Below are 17,294 nucleotides of genomic sequence, written 5' to 3'. Positions count from 1 at the left end.
ATCATGACGATGTTTTGAAGGCCCTATCTGGGACCAAACCAGACCACCTCCTCTCTCTCTCTCTCTCTCTCTTTCTCTCCCTCCCTCCCTCCCTCCCTCCCTCCCTCCCTCCCTCCCTCCCTCCTCCCTCCCTCCCTCCCTCCCTCCCTCCCTCTCCCTCTCTCCATCCCTCCCTCCCTCTCCCTCTCTCCATCCCTCCCCCTCTCTCTCTCTCTCTCTCTCTCTCTCTCTCTCTCTCTCTCTCTCTCTCTCTCTCTCCTCCTCTCTCTCTCTCTCTCAGTCTGACCCTCACTCTGACTTGTTCTGTCTCTTCGTGATTCTTAGTGCGAGGAGGGTGTAAATTGAGAGGCACGTTAGCGTCCCCCCTCCATAATTAAAACATCTTTCCTCGTTTACGATGTGGATATAAGTAGGCCTCGAGGGCATTGCGCTTCCTTTCCTTCACCGTTCCACCGGCAGATGGTCCGATCGCCAGGCTCGAGCCCACCGGCCGGTCGGGCTCAGTCTGATAATAGTTTGACGGAAGGGCCTTTCATTTTGCCTCGCGCACATCAGATCCGAACAACGTGCGCCGCCGACCCGGGAGAGGATTAGTGCGCGCGATAACAAAGGACACGTTAACCACTCAACAATTCCCACTCCTCTGTGCAACACACACACACACGCACACACTGACAGACGGTCAACAGTCAGTGGATGTTAACAAATTAGGATTCAAAAAAAAAAAATGAATTTTCCGATTTAGGAGGCAGAGGCTAGACTTTAAGCTATAACATACCGGGTTAGCAGCGAGTGCTTCTGGGGTGCTTCTGGTTCGGAGAGTGTCCGAGCAGAGTAGGCGAGTTGAATAGCGTTTGGCTTGTTTAGCAGCAGACGCGTGCTCCCTTGTTCCTGAATGGCAGTAAAGTCCATCAATATCCTTAAGAACGTGGAAGCGTGACTGTTGACAAAACAATGTGACTAGCCTGAAGGAGATAAATATATTATTATACCTATGAACGACAATAAAAACTAATAAGAGGGGATATTGGGTAGTATTATCCTCGAGGCAACGTTCTTTTGAACTTTTCATCGAGCTAACACGAGTGTTAACTTATGCTGTGCTATTCATAATACAAAATAGCTCATTATAAAAACAATAGGAGTGTAATCCATGCATAGAATAAAAAACTCTGTTCATAAATATGAATGCTCACTGTACGGAAAGGGCCGTTAAAAATGTATGAAAACAATCCCACACTTTTGGGAGAAAGTAATTCCGGTTACAATTACGCTCTCTGAAGTCGAAGCCTATATGAAGGATACAAAAATATATATAAATAGCTCCATTATATTTCGTCTCATTAAATAATGAAATTTTTGAATGTTGTATCATTCCACATAATTTGGCCAACCAGTAATAAAAGAACTTTGAGTAGGTTAATTTAGGCATATTTTCACAGTGTATTTCTTACATGGGCGTATCTAGCCCTATTTGGGGGGGGGGGGTGGCTGGTTTTGCTGGGTCACAAGAAAAATAATAAGGTTTTATCTAGGGGCTTCCAGTAAAATACGTTCACTTAGGCCTATGAACTATAGACACGGCCGTAGAAATAGGCTACCTTAACTTTTACCATAAACTACAGAACGTGATGTTCTACGACTCAACGACAACTTCATGAAAGGAACCGTGGTCCTTATAAGACTAAAGGAACGGTTTCAAACGTCTCCGGTTGGAAACTTTTGGCGTCAATAGAGCGCACGAACTGACAAGCAATGCGTGCACGAAAGGGCAACCAAGGACCAACGTGAAGTCGTCGGAAGTTGGCGCGTTTGTTTTGGAGGTAGGATGTGGGCCTCAAGAGGTTCTACTGCTTACCGTAAGTGACACTCTCCATGCGCTAGCCTCCTGTATGCGGGAGAAAGTAGGTTAACCGGGGATTTGTCGCTCTATCCTCTTGTTGCCTTTTCTCCAGATAGGTAAATTGAAGATGTATTATGATGAATAAGTCAAATTGCTATCCCCCCGCCCCCCCCCCTCCTCTTCTCCTCTCTCTCTCTTCCCCGCCCCCCCCCCTCCCCCCCTCCTCTTCTCCTCTCTCTCTCCCCCCCCCCCCCCCCCCCCCCCCCCCCCCCCCCCTCCTCGTCTCTTCACTCTCCACCGCAGCCCTCATCACAGGCGCGCGGTGATTAACGGGACGTAGAAAGCAGCCGGTGAATTATATGCAAATTATTCCCGGTACAAAGGCTGTGCGCAGAAATTGGCGTCACCATTTCTCAAATTATATCATTACTATATTTTGAAAATGTTAATCTGCGCAGCGGATTTCCCGCGGGAGCTGAGTAAATTAGGTCTATTTCCGTGCCGCTCGTGCTAAGGCAGCCGAGGCGTGAGAGGAGGAGGAGAAAGGGGTTGAGAGAGAGAAAGAAAGAGAGAGAGACAGAGAGAGAGAGAGAGAGAGAGAGAGAGAGAGAGAGAGAGAGAGAGAGAGAGAGAGAGAGAGAGAAGAGAGAGAGAGAGAGAGAGAGAGAGAATGTCAAGCACCTTTGATTCCCTGATTACAATTAGGCTGGCAGTTTGGGCTCCTTCAAGCATTGATAATTTTTGTCATATTAAGCAGGTTTTAGCAAAAGGTGATAAGTCACTTTTAATTGAAATGGAATTATTGTTCTAATGGAAGTTTGGTTATTATTATTAAAATACTCATTCTAATTTTAGATATTCCGTTTTTCTCGGTTCTTTAGCAAAAACGCAGAGGTGAGAGTGAGTTTTGAAGGGCACGAGGGTGTCAGGACAGAATAAGGTAGACTAATTTGGATGGAATTACTTTTCTTTTTCTATCATGAAATGGAGTGAATTTAAGAAAAAAAAGCTCAAAATCAATCACTTGCCTTTTCATCTCTTCCCCCGTCTCTCTCCCTCTCTCACTTCGACAGCGACACAATTACTTGTGATTAGATGAAGTAAAAGTTTTAATTGCGTCGGATTAGGAATGGGGGCGCATGCTTGCAGGATCACAGAGAGAGAGCGTGAGAGAGAGTGTATTATTCTCCCGTTTATAAATCAAAGTTTTACGTTTGTATTTAGCGAGCAAATGTAGAGAAAATGAAAAAAAAATGCCAACACAATAAAAACCTTTACTCTATTAATTGGAATCACACCAAGTAGATTTTTTTCCCTCCGGTTCAAATCACTCCCAGCTGTTATACCATTTTTTTTAAACGCTTGATTTTCAAACAATCATCAAATAATATCAGACTTCATTTAGGTAGTTAAAAATTAACTGGAGCCAAGTTAATTGGGTAATTAAAAGCATCAAATGTCTCCAGTTAATTCGTTAATTAAAAATGAATGTGACTTGATTATTCAACTCACCAGTAGGCTAACTTTGTCTATTGACGGGAACGGGGGTGGTTTATTGCCCGGTTGGTGGAACGTTATTAGTTTGTTTGCGGGAGGGAAAGAACGGGAGGCGCCTGGATCGGGAGTGGCTACCTGCCCGTGGGTGTAGTAATGATGAATTTAATAACGGGGGCAGCCCATGGGACCCCCCGGCTCTCTTATCGACCTCGACTCGCAGTGGTTTAGCCAGAGGGAGGAATGTGACCACGCAGGCCAGGCGGATCAATTCACGTGCTGTATGAAGACGAAAAACACGGGAGTTTGTGGCGCTCAACAGGCCCACACCGCTGAGTAGGAGATCGGTGCTTATGACAGCTAAATGCCCTGGGAGATGCCGGGGAGAGACAGACAGCGCATGCGTGGCCTTTTCATATTCTGACTTTGCTGTGGTCGACAACGCCCAGGGTCATCAAAGGTTGTTTTGTGGTCGAGGTCAAGCTGGAGCTCGTGATCAAAATACATAAATGTTGCAGAGTTCTGCAGACGTGTCTGTGTCAGAGAGAGATCGTTTCTACCAGTCATTTTATTTGAGATCTTATTTAATTTTTTTCCATTGTATAGTATTGTTTTGAATTATTTAGACATCGAAAATTCCTTGTTTGGGTGAACTTACATAAAGCCCATTCTGATTCTGTGTTTGTGTGTCTGTGTGTGTGTGCGTGTGTCTTTGTGTGTGTGCGTGTGTCTGTGTGTGTGTGTACGGTGTCTGTCTGTGTGTGCAGTTCTTCTCTTTGATAATCGTTTTTTACTCCAGATCTTTCTCTTCTCCTATACTTTTCTCAGTTTTTCTCTTTTTCTTCATATCCTGTCTGTCTGTCTGTCTGTCTGTCTGTCTGTCTGTCTGTCTGTCTGTCTGTCTGTGTGTCTGTCTGTCTGTCTGTCTGTCTGTCTGTCTGTCTGTCTGTCTGTCTGTCTGTCTGTTTGTCTGTCTGTGTGTCTGTGTGTCTGTGTGTCTGTATGTCTGTGTGTCTATCTGTCTGTCTGTCTGTCTGTCTGTCTGTGTGTCTGTGTGTCTGTGTGTCTGTGTGTCTGTGTGTCTGTGTGTCTGTGTGTCTATCTGTCTGTTTGTTTGTCTGTCTGTCTGTCCTTCTCTGTCCCTCTATATCCCTCTCTTCACATACACAGACTATGATACTAACCATAGTAACATGCAATTACTGTCAATGCATATTATATCTCCACCACACACAGACACACAGTCATACATGTGCAGTATGATCACATAAAATCACTCTCGCCCACTGCGTCGCCCACTGCGTCGCCCACTGCGTCGCCCACTGCGTCGCCCACTGCGTCGCCCACTGCGTCACTCACTGTGCGCCTACTGTGTCGCCCACTGCGTCGCCCTCTGTGTCACTGCGTCGCCCACTGCGTCGCCCACTGCGTCACTGCGTCGCTCACTGTGCGCCTACTGTGTCGCCCACTGCGTCGTCCACTGCGTCGCCCTCTGTGTCACTGCGTCGCCCACTGCGTCGCCCACTGCGTCGCCCACTGCGTCGCCCACTGCGTCGCCCACTGCGTCGCCCACTGCGTCGCCCACTGCGTCGCCCACTGCGTCGCCCACTGCGCTCACAGTCTGGTCTCTGAAGTCACAGTGCTGAGGTCACAGTGCTGAGGTTCACCCTTGCTGCCCCACCCAGGCATCGGGACTGTCATTATGTAACAGACGTGGTATTGCAAGTTCAGTCAGAGGTATACGGGCCTCCGTCCGCTCCCACGGGGAGTTGAACTCACCACCTCTGACTTCCCAAGCACCACCACTACAAACTACACCAACGAAAAGCTAGAAATTCGTTGGCGCGGGTGGCCTGTTACATACTTGAGCAGTGAGTTTCACCACACACCGGCTACAATTAGACCAATAGGACATGGTCGTGTGGTCACATGGTCATGTGGTCATATGTCCAAGGAGGGTGACCCTCTTCACAGGTCTCCCCTGGGGGTTGGGGCCACCTCAACTACACTTGCATGTAAACAAAGTCATATTTTAATCATATTCTAGGCCTACGTTATACACTGCACATATTGGTGTTAGATTTGTATGTTATGTTAAACTGTACATAGTGTTCTGTTTGGTACAGAGACATACTTTGATAACCGATTTCTTATGCATAACAAACGTTAAAAAGCCAGTCAAGACTAGCAGACGCACACACATACACAGACACACACGCACACACACACACAGACACACACGCACACACTCAGATAAAAGAGAAACAGGGCGAGCCGAACCCTGGCCTGCATGCGAGTCGCGCGCGTCTTATTATCAAGTTAATTAAAGCTAGCATCTGACAATGTCACTCGCGCCCGGTGAGATAGAGGAAAGGGAGAGAGAGAAAGAGGCAGAGATAGGGAGAGGGAGAGAGAGAGGGAGAAAACAGATTTAAATGCGGCGTCTCTCAGGACCGCGTGTCAAGGGCTGCTTTTCATCGTGCGCCGCGTGTGTTTGGCTCGCGCAGCGCCCGGGAAACCGGAGGGGGGCCCTTTTCACACAAACCGCTTTTATAAGCAAATGACAAGAAGGCAATTATTGAATTTTGATGTTCTGAAAAATAATACCACAAGAATAAAAAAAAGTAAAATATATTGCAGAGAAAGGGGAGAGAGTAAAACGATTTCCATAATTTCTGAAGCCTGGGCCTTGTGTGGGGAGAAGACATGCGAGGGAGCAGAGAGAGAGAGATACAAAGAGGAGAAAACATCAAGCGGCGGCGCTCTCCGGCCTTCAAAGGCCCACTCACTGCTCCTCATCCTGCTGACAGGGATCATGCTACATAAAACGCAGTCGATTTAAATAGAAGACATTGAAATGCGGAGAGCCAGTTCTCCACGCGCACTGGAGGTCAAGTGACATCGGATTATATGGTTCTTCATAATAATATTAATTAAACAATTTGCATGCTAATAAGGTAACAATTATCGGGGCTTCTGGTGAAAGATTCAGGTTATTACAACACGCCAATCCTGGTGCCACGGGGTCAGCGCGAGACCGAGGAGAGAAATCTCAACTGAAATTAACATTCTGTCAGCTCCAGAAATTGGATAAATAAAGTGGAATTAATTTTCAGTCATGGAGGGGGGGCAAAGAGAGAGGGAGGGAGAGGGAGAGAGAGAGAGGGACGGGGGTGGCCGGATGGAGAAAAGTGTGAGAGATGGAGAGAGTACTGTTGAAAGAGAGATGGGGGGAAGAAGAGAAAGAGATAAAGGTGGAGAGAAAATCAAGAAAGGGTGAAAGATATGGAGTGAGTAAAAGAGAGAGAGAAAGAGAGAGAGAGAGGGGGAGAAAGACAGAGAGAGCACGAGAGAGAGGGGGAGAAAGAGAGAGAGAGAGCAAGAGAGAGAGAGAGAGGGGGAGAGTGAGGGAAAAGGAGAGTGAGAGAGGCACTCATACGAGCGGGTTCTGATTACCATTCAGTATTCACGAGCACGCGGGTGGCTTTCTGTCAAGAAATTTAACACAAAATGAAGCGGTTATCGCCTGAGGCGAGATTTGGCCCCTTCGACACCGTTTACAATTCATAATCTCTCTCTATTGCTTTCTCTCTCTCTCTTTCTCCCATTACCTTGCGCAAATATACATCCACGAGGACAGGGGGGCTATCCAATTTCTGTCCTCTCCTAATGTCATTCTCGCTCCCTCTAAAGACATATTTAAACCAAAAACCCTGTCCCCTTCTAACCAGGAGTCCACCATTAAATATGTCATTCAACAAAGAGCAACATCCACAAAATAAAAATGTATGTGATTGTCAAGAATTTACTTTGCTTGATAAATGTTCTGATATATATTTTACATAGCCTATATGGTCTTCATCGCACAGACAAAAACCAATAGTAGCCTATTCATGTAACATTTTCAAAAGTTTAAAATTGGCCATTTGAGAGTTCTTATTTTGAATTCCCCGCCAAGCGCAGTGTATAGCTTCTAGTCACGGGGGGCGCGTGCCGTGTGATTCCATTGTAACAGCCCGCCTGACCGGGCTGAACACTGCGCAGGTGAGACACTGCGCAGGTGAGAGATCGACATAATGATGCGGAAGTTACGGAGCAGCAACCAACAAATCACCTTTAAAAGGTGTGTGTGTCTGAGCTGCTGTTAGTGCAGCGTGTGTGTGTATGAGAGAGAGAGAGAGAGAGAGAGAGAGAGAGAGAGAGAGAGAGAGAGAGAGAGGGGGGGGGGGGGGGGGGGTAAGTGGCGCCGAGATGAGGAAAGGCTTGTAGTTGTAAATACGATGTGACGGCTCCGGGGAGGGGGGCTGGGAAGGCGCGGTTATTGGATCAGTCTATTTGGCGCTCAATGCCTCAGTAATTGGAAAACATCACTTTCACAGGAAAAAGAGAAGGATGGGAGAGGGAGAGGAAGAGATGGATGAGAGAGGGAGAGAAGGAGGGAGAGAAGGAAGGAGAGAAGGAAGGAGAGGGAGAGAAGGAATGAGAGGGAGAGAAGGAAGGAGAGGGAGAAAAGGAAGGAGAGGGAGAGAAGGAGGGAGAGGGAGAGAAGGAAGAAGAAGAGATGGATGGGAGAGGGAGAGAAGGAGGGAGAGAAGGAAGACAGGGAGAGGGAGAGAAGGAGGGAGAGGGAGAGAAGCAAGGAGAGGGAGAGAAGGAAGGAGAGGAAGAGATGGATGGGAGAGGGAGAGAAGGAGGGAGAGAAGGAAGGAGAGGGAGAGGGAGAGAAGGAGGGAGAGGGAGAGAAGGAAGGAGAGGGAGAGATGGATGGGAGAGGGAGAGAAGGAAGGAGAGGGAGAAAAGGAAGGAGAGGGAGAGAAGGAGGGAGAGAAGGAAGAAGAAGAGATGGATGGGAGAGGGAGAGAAGGAGGGAGAGAAGGAAGACAGGGAGAGGGAGAGAAGGAGGGAGAGGGAGAGAAGAAAGGAGAGGGAGAGAAGGAAGGAGAGGAAGAGATGGATGGGAGAGGGAGAGAAGGAGGGAGAGAAGGAAGGAGAGGGAGAGGGAGAGAAGGAGGGAGAGGGAGAGAAGGAAGGAGAGGGAGAGATGGATGGGAGAGGGAGAGAAGGAGGGAGAGAAGGAAGGAGAGGGAGAGAAGGAATGAGAGGGAGAGAAGGAAGGAGAGGGAGAGAAGGAAGGGAGAGGGAGAGAAGGAAGGAGAGGAAGAGAAGGAAGGAAAGGGAGAGAAGGAAGGAGATGGAGAGAGAGAGAAGGATGGGAGAGAAGGAAGGAGAGGGAGAGAAGGATGGAGAGGGAGAGAAGGAAGGAGAGGGAGAGAGAGAGAAGGAAGAAGAGGGAGAGAAGGAAGGAGAGAGAAGGAAGGAGAGGAAGAGAAGGAAGGAGAGGGAGGATAGAGAGGGAGAGAGAGAGAGAAGGATGGAGAGGGAGAAAAATATGTGAGAGAAAAGTATAGGCATAGGAAACCAATAAAGAAGGGAGAGAGAGAAATGGAGAGAGAGAAATGGAGAGGGAGAAAGAGAGAGAAAGAGAGAAAGAAATAGGGAAAAGGAGAGAGAGGGAGAAAAGTGGAAATGAGAGAAATATCGTTTTTTCTGTAATTTAGTTATTGTTAACAAAAATACACAGACGTCTGAGACTTTTTTGAAACCTAATGTTTGGCATGATTGTAGGCTAACTGAATATCACTCACTTAGGCTATACGATCACCCCTCCCCCCCTTCTCCTCTCTCTCCTCCAAATATGACAGGAGTTATATTGTTTATAGCGCCCCATGTCAGTTGCAATTAGCAAAGGATATTGCGAACACAATATGCGAAGAATATTTTCTTCTTTTTGCAACTCCCCTCCCTTCTCACTACTCATTCTTTCCACTAACTGCGCCTCTGACGTCACTGGACGATTAACGTTTCTTATTGGTCCCAAATTCTCCGAGCCCTCGAGCCTAATTAGGCGGAGAGCACGAGAGGAGAATAGGAGGGTTACTGTCGGTGCCGGTAAAAAGACAGCACGCGATTGTTTCCGCCCCTATAGCCTTTTACACAGCTTCTCCACGCCACCCTGTCTCGCCATATCCGTCCTCCTCCCCTCCTATCTTCGCTTCATCCCTCTCTCCTATCCTCCTCCTCTCTCTGCATGTTCACCCACACTCCCGTCCTCCACATCCACACTTCGGCCCCGCCACCGCTCCGGCGAGCATGGACAGCCGGATAATAGAGCACACCCAAGCCCAGTTCGGAGGCTCTTTAGGCGGCATGGTGGGCTTCCCCTACCACCTCGGACACCACCACCACCACGTCTACGATCTTGCCGGGCACCATCTGCAGTCGGCGGCTGCCGTGCCCTTCTCCATAGACGGATTACTCAACGGCTCCTGCTCGGTGAACTCCAGTCCGCTTTTGTCGTCCGGTTGCGGGTTGAACGGAGACGGACAACCGTATAAACTATCAGGTAGGAAACTGAGATTAACGGAGGATAGGATGGGGACAGTCAAAACTAGTGTGGGTTTCAGCAATATTAGGTTTTAATCTCGTAAGGACTTGTTGTGTCTGCTAAATTAATAACACATTTAATATCAGGCTACATGGGCCGTGACCGTTGTGCTTTCGAGTTGAGGGTCAACATTTTAAAAACGCTGCCTGCAATTTACCCTGGGTTTTTATACTTTCGTAATATATTGTAAATCATAACCTACTTTTTAATTAAATGTTCTAAATATTGGGGGTAAAAGGTACAATTTCACAAGAATGCGACAACTAAGTAGGATATGCTAATGTGCCAGAGGATATACCTCGGCTATTACAAACAAAATAACACTAAAATCGATTAAGTCAAATGTGTAATAAACTCGTTGTTTTATTGAAAGATGTTTTGTTATTACTTACAGTTTGAATAAGTAGGCTAATGAACTATAAGCTACAATGAAAGGCACGTTTAAATAGCTTTAAATAAAGTACCCTTAAATATAACCTATAGGCCTAATTTAACTATTAGACTAAATAGAGAAATGAACGGATAAACTCTTCAAATTCCCCAGTAATATTTAAACTCTCCAACCCAAAATAGAAAAAACACAGCACACTCAGCATTTTTCTGGGTATGATCTGTTTACGCCAAACGGAGCTCGTGCTGTCTTCAGTATTGTTACGTTGTCCGGTGAAACACATGTCTTTGATAACCTTTCGTTCTCTCTTGCCCTCTCTCTCTCTCTCTCTCTCTCTCTCTCTCTCTCTCTCTCTCTCTCTCTCTTTCTGTCACACACACACACGTTCTCTCTCTGTCTCTGTCTCTCTCTCTTTCTCTCTCGCGCCATACCGGATTTAGATTCGGGGGACCATGACAAGGATAGCCCCAGTTGTAAACGGAGGCGCACGAGGACGAATTTCACCGGCTGGCAGCTTGAGGAGCTGGAGAAGGCCTTTAACGAAAGCCATTACCCAGACGTGTTCATGCGGGAGGCGCTCGCGCTCAGACTGGACCTCGTGGAATCCAGGGTTCAGGTAAACAATAACATGCAAACAAACAAACATGAACCTGACGTGTGAACTGTTATACATTTCTCTTCTATGTGCAGAATAGCTATAGCCTACTGTTTATTGGCGAAAATATTAAGATACGAGCTAAGCAATTACTATAGGCTATACAACACAAGGAAATCCAAAAATATATCAGTTGATTTTGTTATTTCATTTTACTGCCCCTCGTATGGTTGTCCTGGTGACAAGGCCTCATGCTGTGCTCTCTTTGTCCATGGGGAGATCCCGTACAGACAACTATTTGTCAATTACAGAGCGTCAATACGGTGCGAGGAGAATTATGCTTCGGGACAGATTATTGATTAATTGGCTAATAAACACACAAGCCTATTTACTGAGCAACCTGAGACATATGAGGCAACAAATATTATACAGATTATATGTATTTACGAGAATTATACAATGGGAGTCAAAAATATAGTTCCAACATGGTCAGTGACACAAAAACGAATATTATTTTGTCAGGTTATTTATTAGAAGTGAATTGTGGGGATTAGAAAAATGTGTGTAGGCCTACTAGATTTTCATTATATTCCATTTTTAGACGTCATTATTTTTTATTTAGTCAACATATTTAGGCTTCATGTAAAAGACCAGCAACGGAGGAAAACGTTTTTTCTCATAAGGCTATACATTTGACTGTAATGATGTCAATGATAATATAGTAGCCTAAATAATAATATGGTAGCCTATTATGTATAATTGTTTAGATTTTTTTTTTACAGACATAGTATGCATTATATTGCTAATTATGATCATAATTTTAATATGAGTGTTATCCCCAATATTTTTTAAATGGTTGCAATTGTATAGGCTGCTCATATAAATAACAAAAAAATATAGGACCAATACAATATTATTATCACATTATTAACAAATTAATGTTGTCATCATCATAATTTAATTTATATTTAAAGACAAATGAAATACCCCAAACTGCTAGCCTACATGATTACTACAAGGTACACATTCGAGTGACGAGCTCAACCACAGAGTGAGGGACATGGATTATTGCTGCCCACTGAATTAAAACCAAGATAATTATTTTTATTATTGGATCATCGGGGCACATTCGTTCAGGGAATGTGATAACATCTGAACTTTGACCTCTCCGGCGTGGGAAGGGTTTGACCCGTTATTTCAGATGAGTCCGCGCGGTGGGTAGACCCCGACCGTGGCTTTGGGTGATAAAGAGCGATCTTCAAAATCCAGGCTGGCCATTTACATGCAAAGCGTCATTAATCCTGTCAGGACATGAGTGCGTGTTATTTTATGACGCTTTCGCAATATTCAGGATATGGACTGTAGAGTCTCAAACAAAAAACTCGAAATTCACCCCCAAAACAAAATGTTCTTCTTATTTTTAAGCAGTAGACTTCCAACCAGATATATGTCTCTGTTCTGTGAAGTGAAGTTTGCATTGTTGTTTTTTTTTTTTTTTTTATTAATACGGCATAGAATCAACACAGGGGGGGCTGTGAACGGTGGGTTGTTTTGGCTCGTGTCAACATGTAACACGGAGAGAGATTTCTCTCTACTGTCGAGAAAAAAATAAATGGAGAGAGACGGATAAAGAAAGAAAAAGAAATGGAAAGAGAGAGAGAGGGCGAGTGAGAAAGAGACGGAAACGGAGAGATACGGTTGGCGAAGGAGAAAGAGAGAGATGGAGAGAGTGCATGTTCTGAGTGTGTTAATATCTTGCTGGGGGATTTCATTCCTAAACCTCGGCTTACGATTCCCACAAGCTGCTTAACTCTCCTTTATCACCGGGTTCGTGCGCGAACAGATACAGCCAATACCAGACATTAACAATTCATAAGGAGCACGAACGCAATGTCGCGCACGTGTTTGTGTGCCGTCTCAAACATCATTATGCTACACACACGCGCAGCCCCACTTCTGCATGCCACGGTTCCACGCGTTATCAGCTTGTACCACGCGGCCGCCTGCGCGCTGAGAGGCCCGGTAGAGTGTCGGCACACGGGCGGGTTTCTCCTCGGCTCGGGGAGAAAGGCAGGAAGGGGGGAGGGGGGTGAAGGCGGGGGTCTTGAAAGAGGGAGGGGGGTTGGTGAGGGTTGCTTGACGTGCCGCGAGGAGGAAGAGGAGGAGGGGGGATTGGGTAGAAGAATGAATGGAGAGGGATGGACAAATTAGGCACGGTAGAATGAAACGTAATTGCTGAGAATTACCTATTAACGTTGTCGACTCGATTGACAATTAACCCCCCCCCCCCCAGCATCTGTGCTTCTGTGGCCTGGAGGGTTGTGACAAGCGGCCCAGCTCGCGGCCAGGGCAGATCAGGTGACCGGAAGAAGAGCGTGTGTGTGGAGGGTGGGGGTGGTTATTGGCAGGGCTGCTGTGTGTTTTGTTTAGGATTTAGCTGAGTTTTAAGGTTGTAATTAAAGTGTGTGAGGAGAGAGAGAGAGCTAGGGAGAAAGAGAGAGAGAGCTAGGGAGAGAGAGAGAGCTAGGGAGAGAGAGAGAGCTAGGGAGAGAGAGAGAGAGTAGGTTGAGGTGACCTATGACTTGTTTGTTTATGTACCATCCTGGTGTGCTCCCAGACTCTGATCTCAGTTGTTAGTGATCCAGCCAGGGAGAGGAGACACTTAATCAGCTAATAACAGCCATCAATACTTCCTGCTGGAGTCTGGGCCCTTTGTTACTATGAGGTGTGTGTGTACTATATGAGATGTGTGGGTCTGTTCTATGAGGTGTGTGTGTTCAGTGATGTGTGGGTCTGTTCTATGAGGTGTGTGTGTTCAGTGATGTGTGGGTCTGTTCTATGAGGTGTGTGTGTTCAGTGATGTGTGTGAGTTCTTGTTTTAGAAGTTCTTTAGCATGTGGACTACACAAAGGCTATCCTGGAGTAGTGCAAGAAAGGATCTGCTGTACTCTACTCTGCTCTGCTCTGCTCTACTGTACTGTACCCTACTGTACTCTACTGTACTCTACTCTTCTATACTCGGCTCTACTTTGCTGTACTCTGCTCTACTGTACTCTACTCTACTCTGCTCTACTGTGTTCTATTGTACTCTATTGTACTCTACTCTACTCTACTCTGCTCTACTGTACTCTGCTCTGCTGTGCTCTACTGAACTCTGCTCTACTTTGCTGTACTCTACTCTGCTCTACTCTGCTGTAATCTGCTGTACTCTACTGTACTCTGCTCTACTTCGCTCTACTTTGCTGTACTCTGCTCTGCTATGCTCTACTCTACTCTACTGTACTCTGATCTGCTCTGCCCTACCCTGAACTACTGTCTTCTGCTCGACCCTGCTCTACTCTGCTCTGCAATACCTACTTGCTCTTCTACTCTCTAATGTTCAATGAAACTAAATGTGTTTTTTGGTGATGAAGGAATATCCCCAAAGGTGAAAACAATGACATTTGACACATTCCATTGTGACTGTTCAGGTGTGGTTCCAGAACCGTCGTGCCAAATGGAGAAAGAAGGAGAACACTAAGAAGGGTCCTGGCCGGCCGGCCCACAACTCCCACCCCACAAGCTGCAGCGGTGAGCCCATGGACCCAGAGGAGATCGCACGCCGCGAGCGAGAGCGGGCTGAGAAGAAGAAACGCAAACAGGAGCGTAAACTCCTGAAGTCCCAGAACAAGCTGCTCTCTGGTGAACTGTTCCACACGCCCGGCGGCTCCGACAGCGACAGCGGCGTGTCCCAGTTCACCGACAGCGAGCAGCCGCTCTCCACCGGTAACGGGAGCACCCACTCTGAACAGTCCACCGGACGACACCAAACCGAACCCAGCTGTGACCAAACCCGACCCGGATTAGATCTGCTGCACAACCACAACCACCACCATCACCACAACCAAAGAAGCGCAGGGGGGCTGCTGGAGCAGGTGTCCCCAGGCAGCATGCTGGGATCTGGGCCGGGCGGGGTAAGGACGTCAGGCCTCCAGAAACGCAACCCCTTCAGCGTGGAGAGTCTGCTGTCGGACGCCACTCCTCGGAGGAAACCTCCGCAACTGGACTTCCCTCCCCTGACCAATCAGCGACCTCTGGTAGGGAAGGGTCACTTCCTGCTTTACCCCATCACCCAACCCCTGGGCTTCCTGGTGCCCCAGACCGCGCTGAGGAACACGCAACAGGATCGTCCTAGCAACGAGGTCGGGTCTCTGTGCTGCGGCAGCCCCCTCCCCACCCCCCCGGCCCCCCACACCCCCCCCGGCCCTCGGGAACCCTAACGCAGAGGAGCACGACGACAAGCACTATGGCAACAATCACGTCGGCAACGGGGTTCCCGGGACGACGGGAGGGCCCCCGGGGAAGTTGGGTGTCTCTGGGGATCCCCTGCCCCCCGTGGGGGGTCCCCTGCCCTCCGTGGGGGGTCTCCTGCCCCCCGCTAACAGCGTCTCAGTTCAAACCACCCAGTCCAGTTCGAGCGGCGACGAGCCGGTCTCCGCTCAAACACAGACAGACGCCAGCGGTTGCCAGGGCAAGCCCGCCGGCGGCTCCTCTCCGGTCCGCTCCGACTGCTCTGAGACCAGCACCAACTGTGCCTCGGCGCCGGTGCCAGATGGTGAGGACGTGGACATGGACTAACACAGCAGAGGAGCGACACACACACAGAGAGGCGAGAAGCACTGCTCAGACTATTCTAACATTCCCAAAGCTCCATGCGAGACACCTTTTAAACATATCAACAACAATGTCGGACTCAGTCCTTCTATTTTTCAAACGGATTTATCTGATAGTCAGATGAAGCCGGAAGCTGCCTCATAGGGTTCTATAAACGTTTGTTTTTAAATTAGCAGAAGAGAAGGCTGTTTGGTTTGTCTGTAAACCTGGAGTAATGACACATCTCACCGAGCAACAGAAATCCTCAGACATTGTAAAACAAATTGAGAAAGTATTCAAGATATTTATATATGTAAACATTTTGATAAATAAAATTATTGTTTAAACGATTTAGCCTCTACTAATATCACTGCCTTGCCAGACAAAGTGAGATTCCGCGTGCTCTGTGATGTCAATGCTGGTTGTTGTTTTGTATACGGAGGATAAATTTCCTTTCTCCGTCAACCGTGCTAAAGTCCGGCTGGGTGTTTGTGTTTATTGCTTTAACAAATTTATTCATTTGAACGGCCCCGCTGAAATGAGGTTAGCGGCCGCAGGCAACGGGACCTCGCGCCTCCTGCAGAGTTTTGATATGAAAGTAATTATTTTCCCACCGGCTGCCACGGGTTTCCGGGTGTGGTTTTTCCTTCTTTAGCCCGGAGGGTTATTATACATTACCGATTTCCAGTGATATGGAATCACATAAACTTCCTACAATAATAGAATTAGCATGAAAGGCAGGGGTGTCAAATTGAAATTGGAAAATAATAGCCCCAGTAGCGGTAGCAGCTGCAGCGTCTGTGTGTGTGTGCGTGTGCGTGTGACTGTGTGTGTGTGTGTGTGTGTGTGTGTGCACGCCCATATTAGAAAAGGAAGGGGAGATGGTGAGTTGGATTCGTGGGGCGGAATTTTCATGAGCTGTCGTCATTGTCAGGAGCGGCTTGTAGTTGCGCTATATTAAGATAGATGTTCGATGATATCCCTCATTGTCCTGTCGCTTATATTGATGTCGCGGCGTTATCGCCCTATTGATCATGTGTCGCACATAATAGGACAGGCGCGGCGCGAGCGCCTCTCTACAAAAGCGCCCGCGCCTCACCATTTGTTCTAATAGGGGCGCGCAGGTCCCTCGAGGGGAGATAGGAGCAGGCTGGCACAGCCGGGGAAGAATAAAATGAGAGAGAGGCAAAGAGAGGGAGGGAGAGGGGGAGGAAGGGAGAGGGGGAGGGAGAAAGATCCTTTCAGGACATATGCTGCGCGGACTCAGAGAAATAAACTATCTGGTAAAACTGTCTGGAGTAAGGTGTGGACAGGCTTGCTGCCAAGAATTAAAGAGGGGAGGAGGGGAAAGGAGGAGGGGAAGAGGAGGGGAGGAGAGGAGGAGGGGGGAGGGGAGTAGGAGGAGAGGAGGAGGGGGAGGAAGGGTGGAGGAGGGAGGAGGAGGGCGTGAGAAGGGAAGGAGGAGGGGGGAGGGGGGGAGAGGAATAGGTGAATAGGTGATTAGGTGAATAGGTGAATAGGTGAATAGGTGAATAGGTGAATAGGTGAATAGGTATAGCAAGAGTAGAATAGAAGAGGACAGGAGGAGTTAGACCAGGAAAGAGAGAAAATGGGAGGGAGGACGATAGAGATGTGAAACAAGTTCTTCATTGGGAGTGTAGGGGTTGTAGTTTATAAAGTGTAAACGCAACCAATTCCCTGGATATTGAAATCCCAATTATTAAAACCATCAATTCTGACTGGAAAACTCTGTCTGGACGCGCAGGGAGGCTCTGTTGACAGCGCGGCTAAATATCCCGGATCCCTCGCGGTCACCGAGCCGGCTTTATATTTGCAAATAAATTGAGAAGAGGAAAGGAGGGGGGCGTGCATTAAGTCCACTGTGCGCCGGCGC

The 17,294-nt window shown here is 47.6% G+C and overlaps 1 protein-coding gene across 1 annotated transcript; it reads left to right on the top strand.

The window, feature by feature from the left end:
- Window positions 1-9,324: 9,324 nt before the first annotated feature.
- Window positions 9,325-15,385, top strand: LOC124481988 (homeobox protein unc-4 homolog). The gene is made up of 4 exons (XM_047042309.1): window positions 9,325-9,740; window positions 10,614-10,789; window positions 14,239-14,949; window positions 15,035-15,385. The coding sequence occupies exons 1-4, from the start codon at window positions 9,488-9,490 to the stop codon at window positions 15,383-15,385; spliced, it is 1,491 nt and encodes a 496-aa protein (XP_046898265.1). The 5' UTR covers window positions 9,325-9,487.
- The last annotated feature ends 1,909 nt before the right edge of the window (window positions 15,386-17,294 follow it).

The sequence above is a fragment of the Hypomesus transpacificus genome, chromosome 19 (assembly GCF_021917145.1).
Source record: "Hypomesus transpacificus isolate Combined female chromosome 19, fHypTra1, whole genome shotgun sequence".
Classification (NCBI taxonomy): Eukaryota; Metazoa; Chordata; class Actinopteri; order Osmeriformes; family Osmeridae; genus Hypomesus; species Hypomesus transpacificus.
This window is presented reverse-complemented; position numbering and strand designations above follow the sequence as displayed.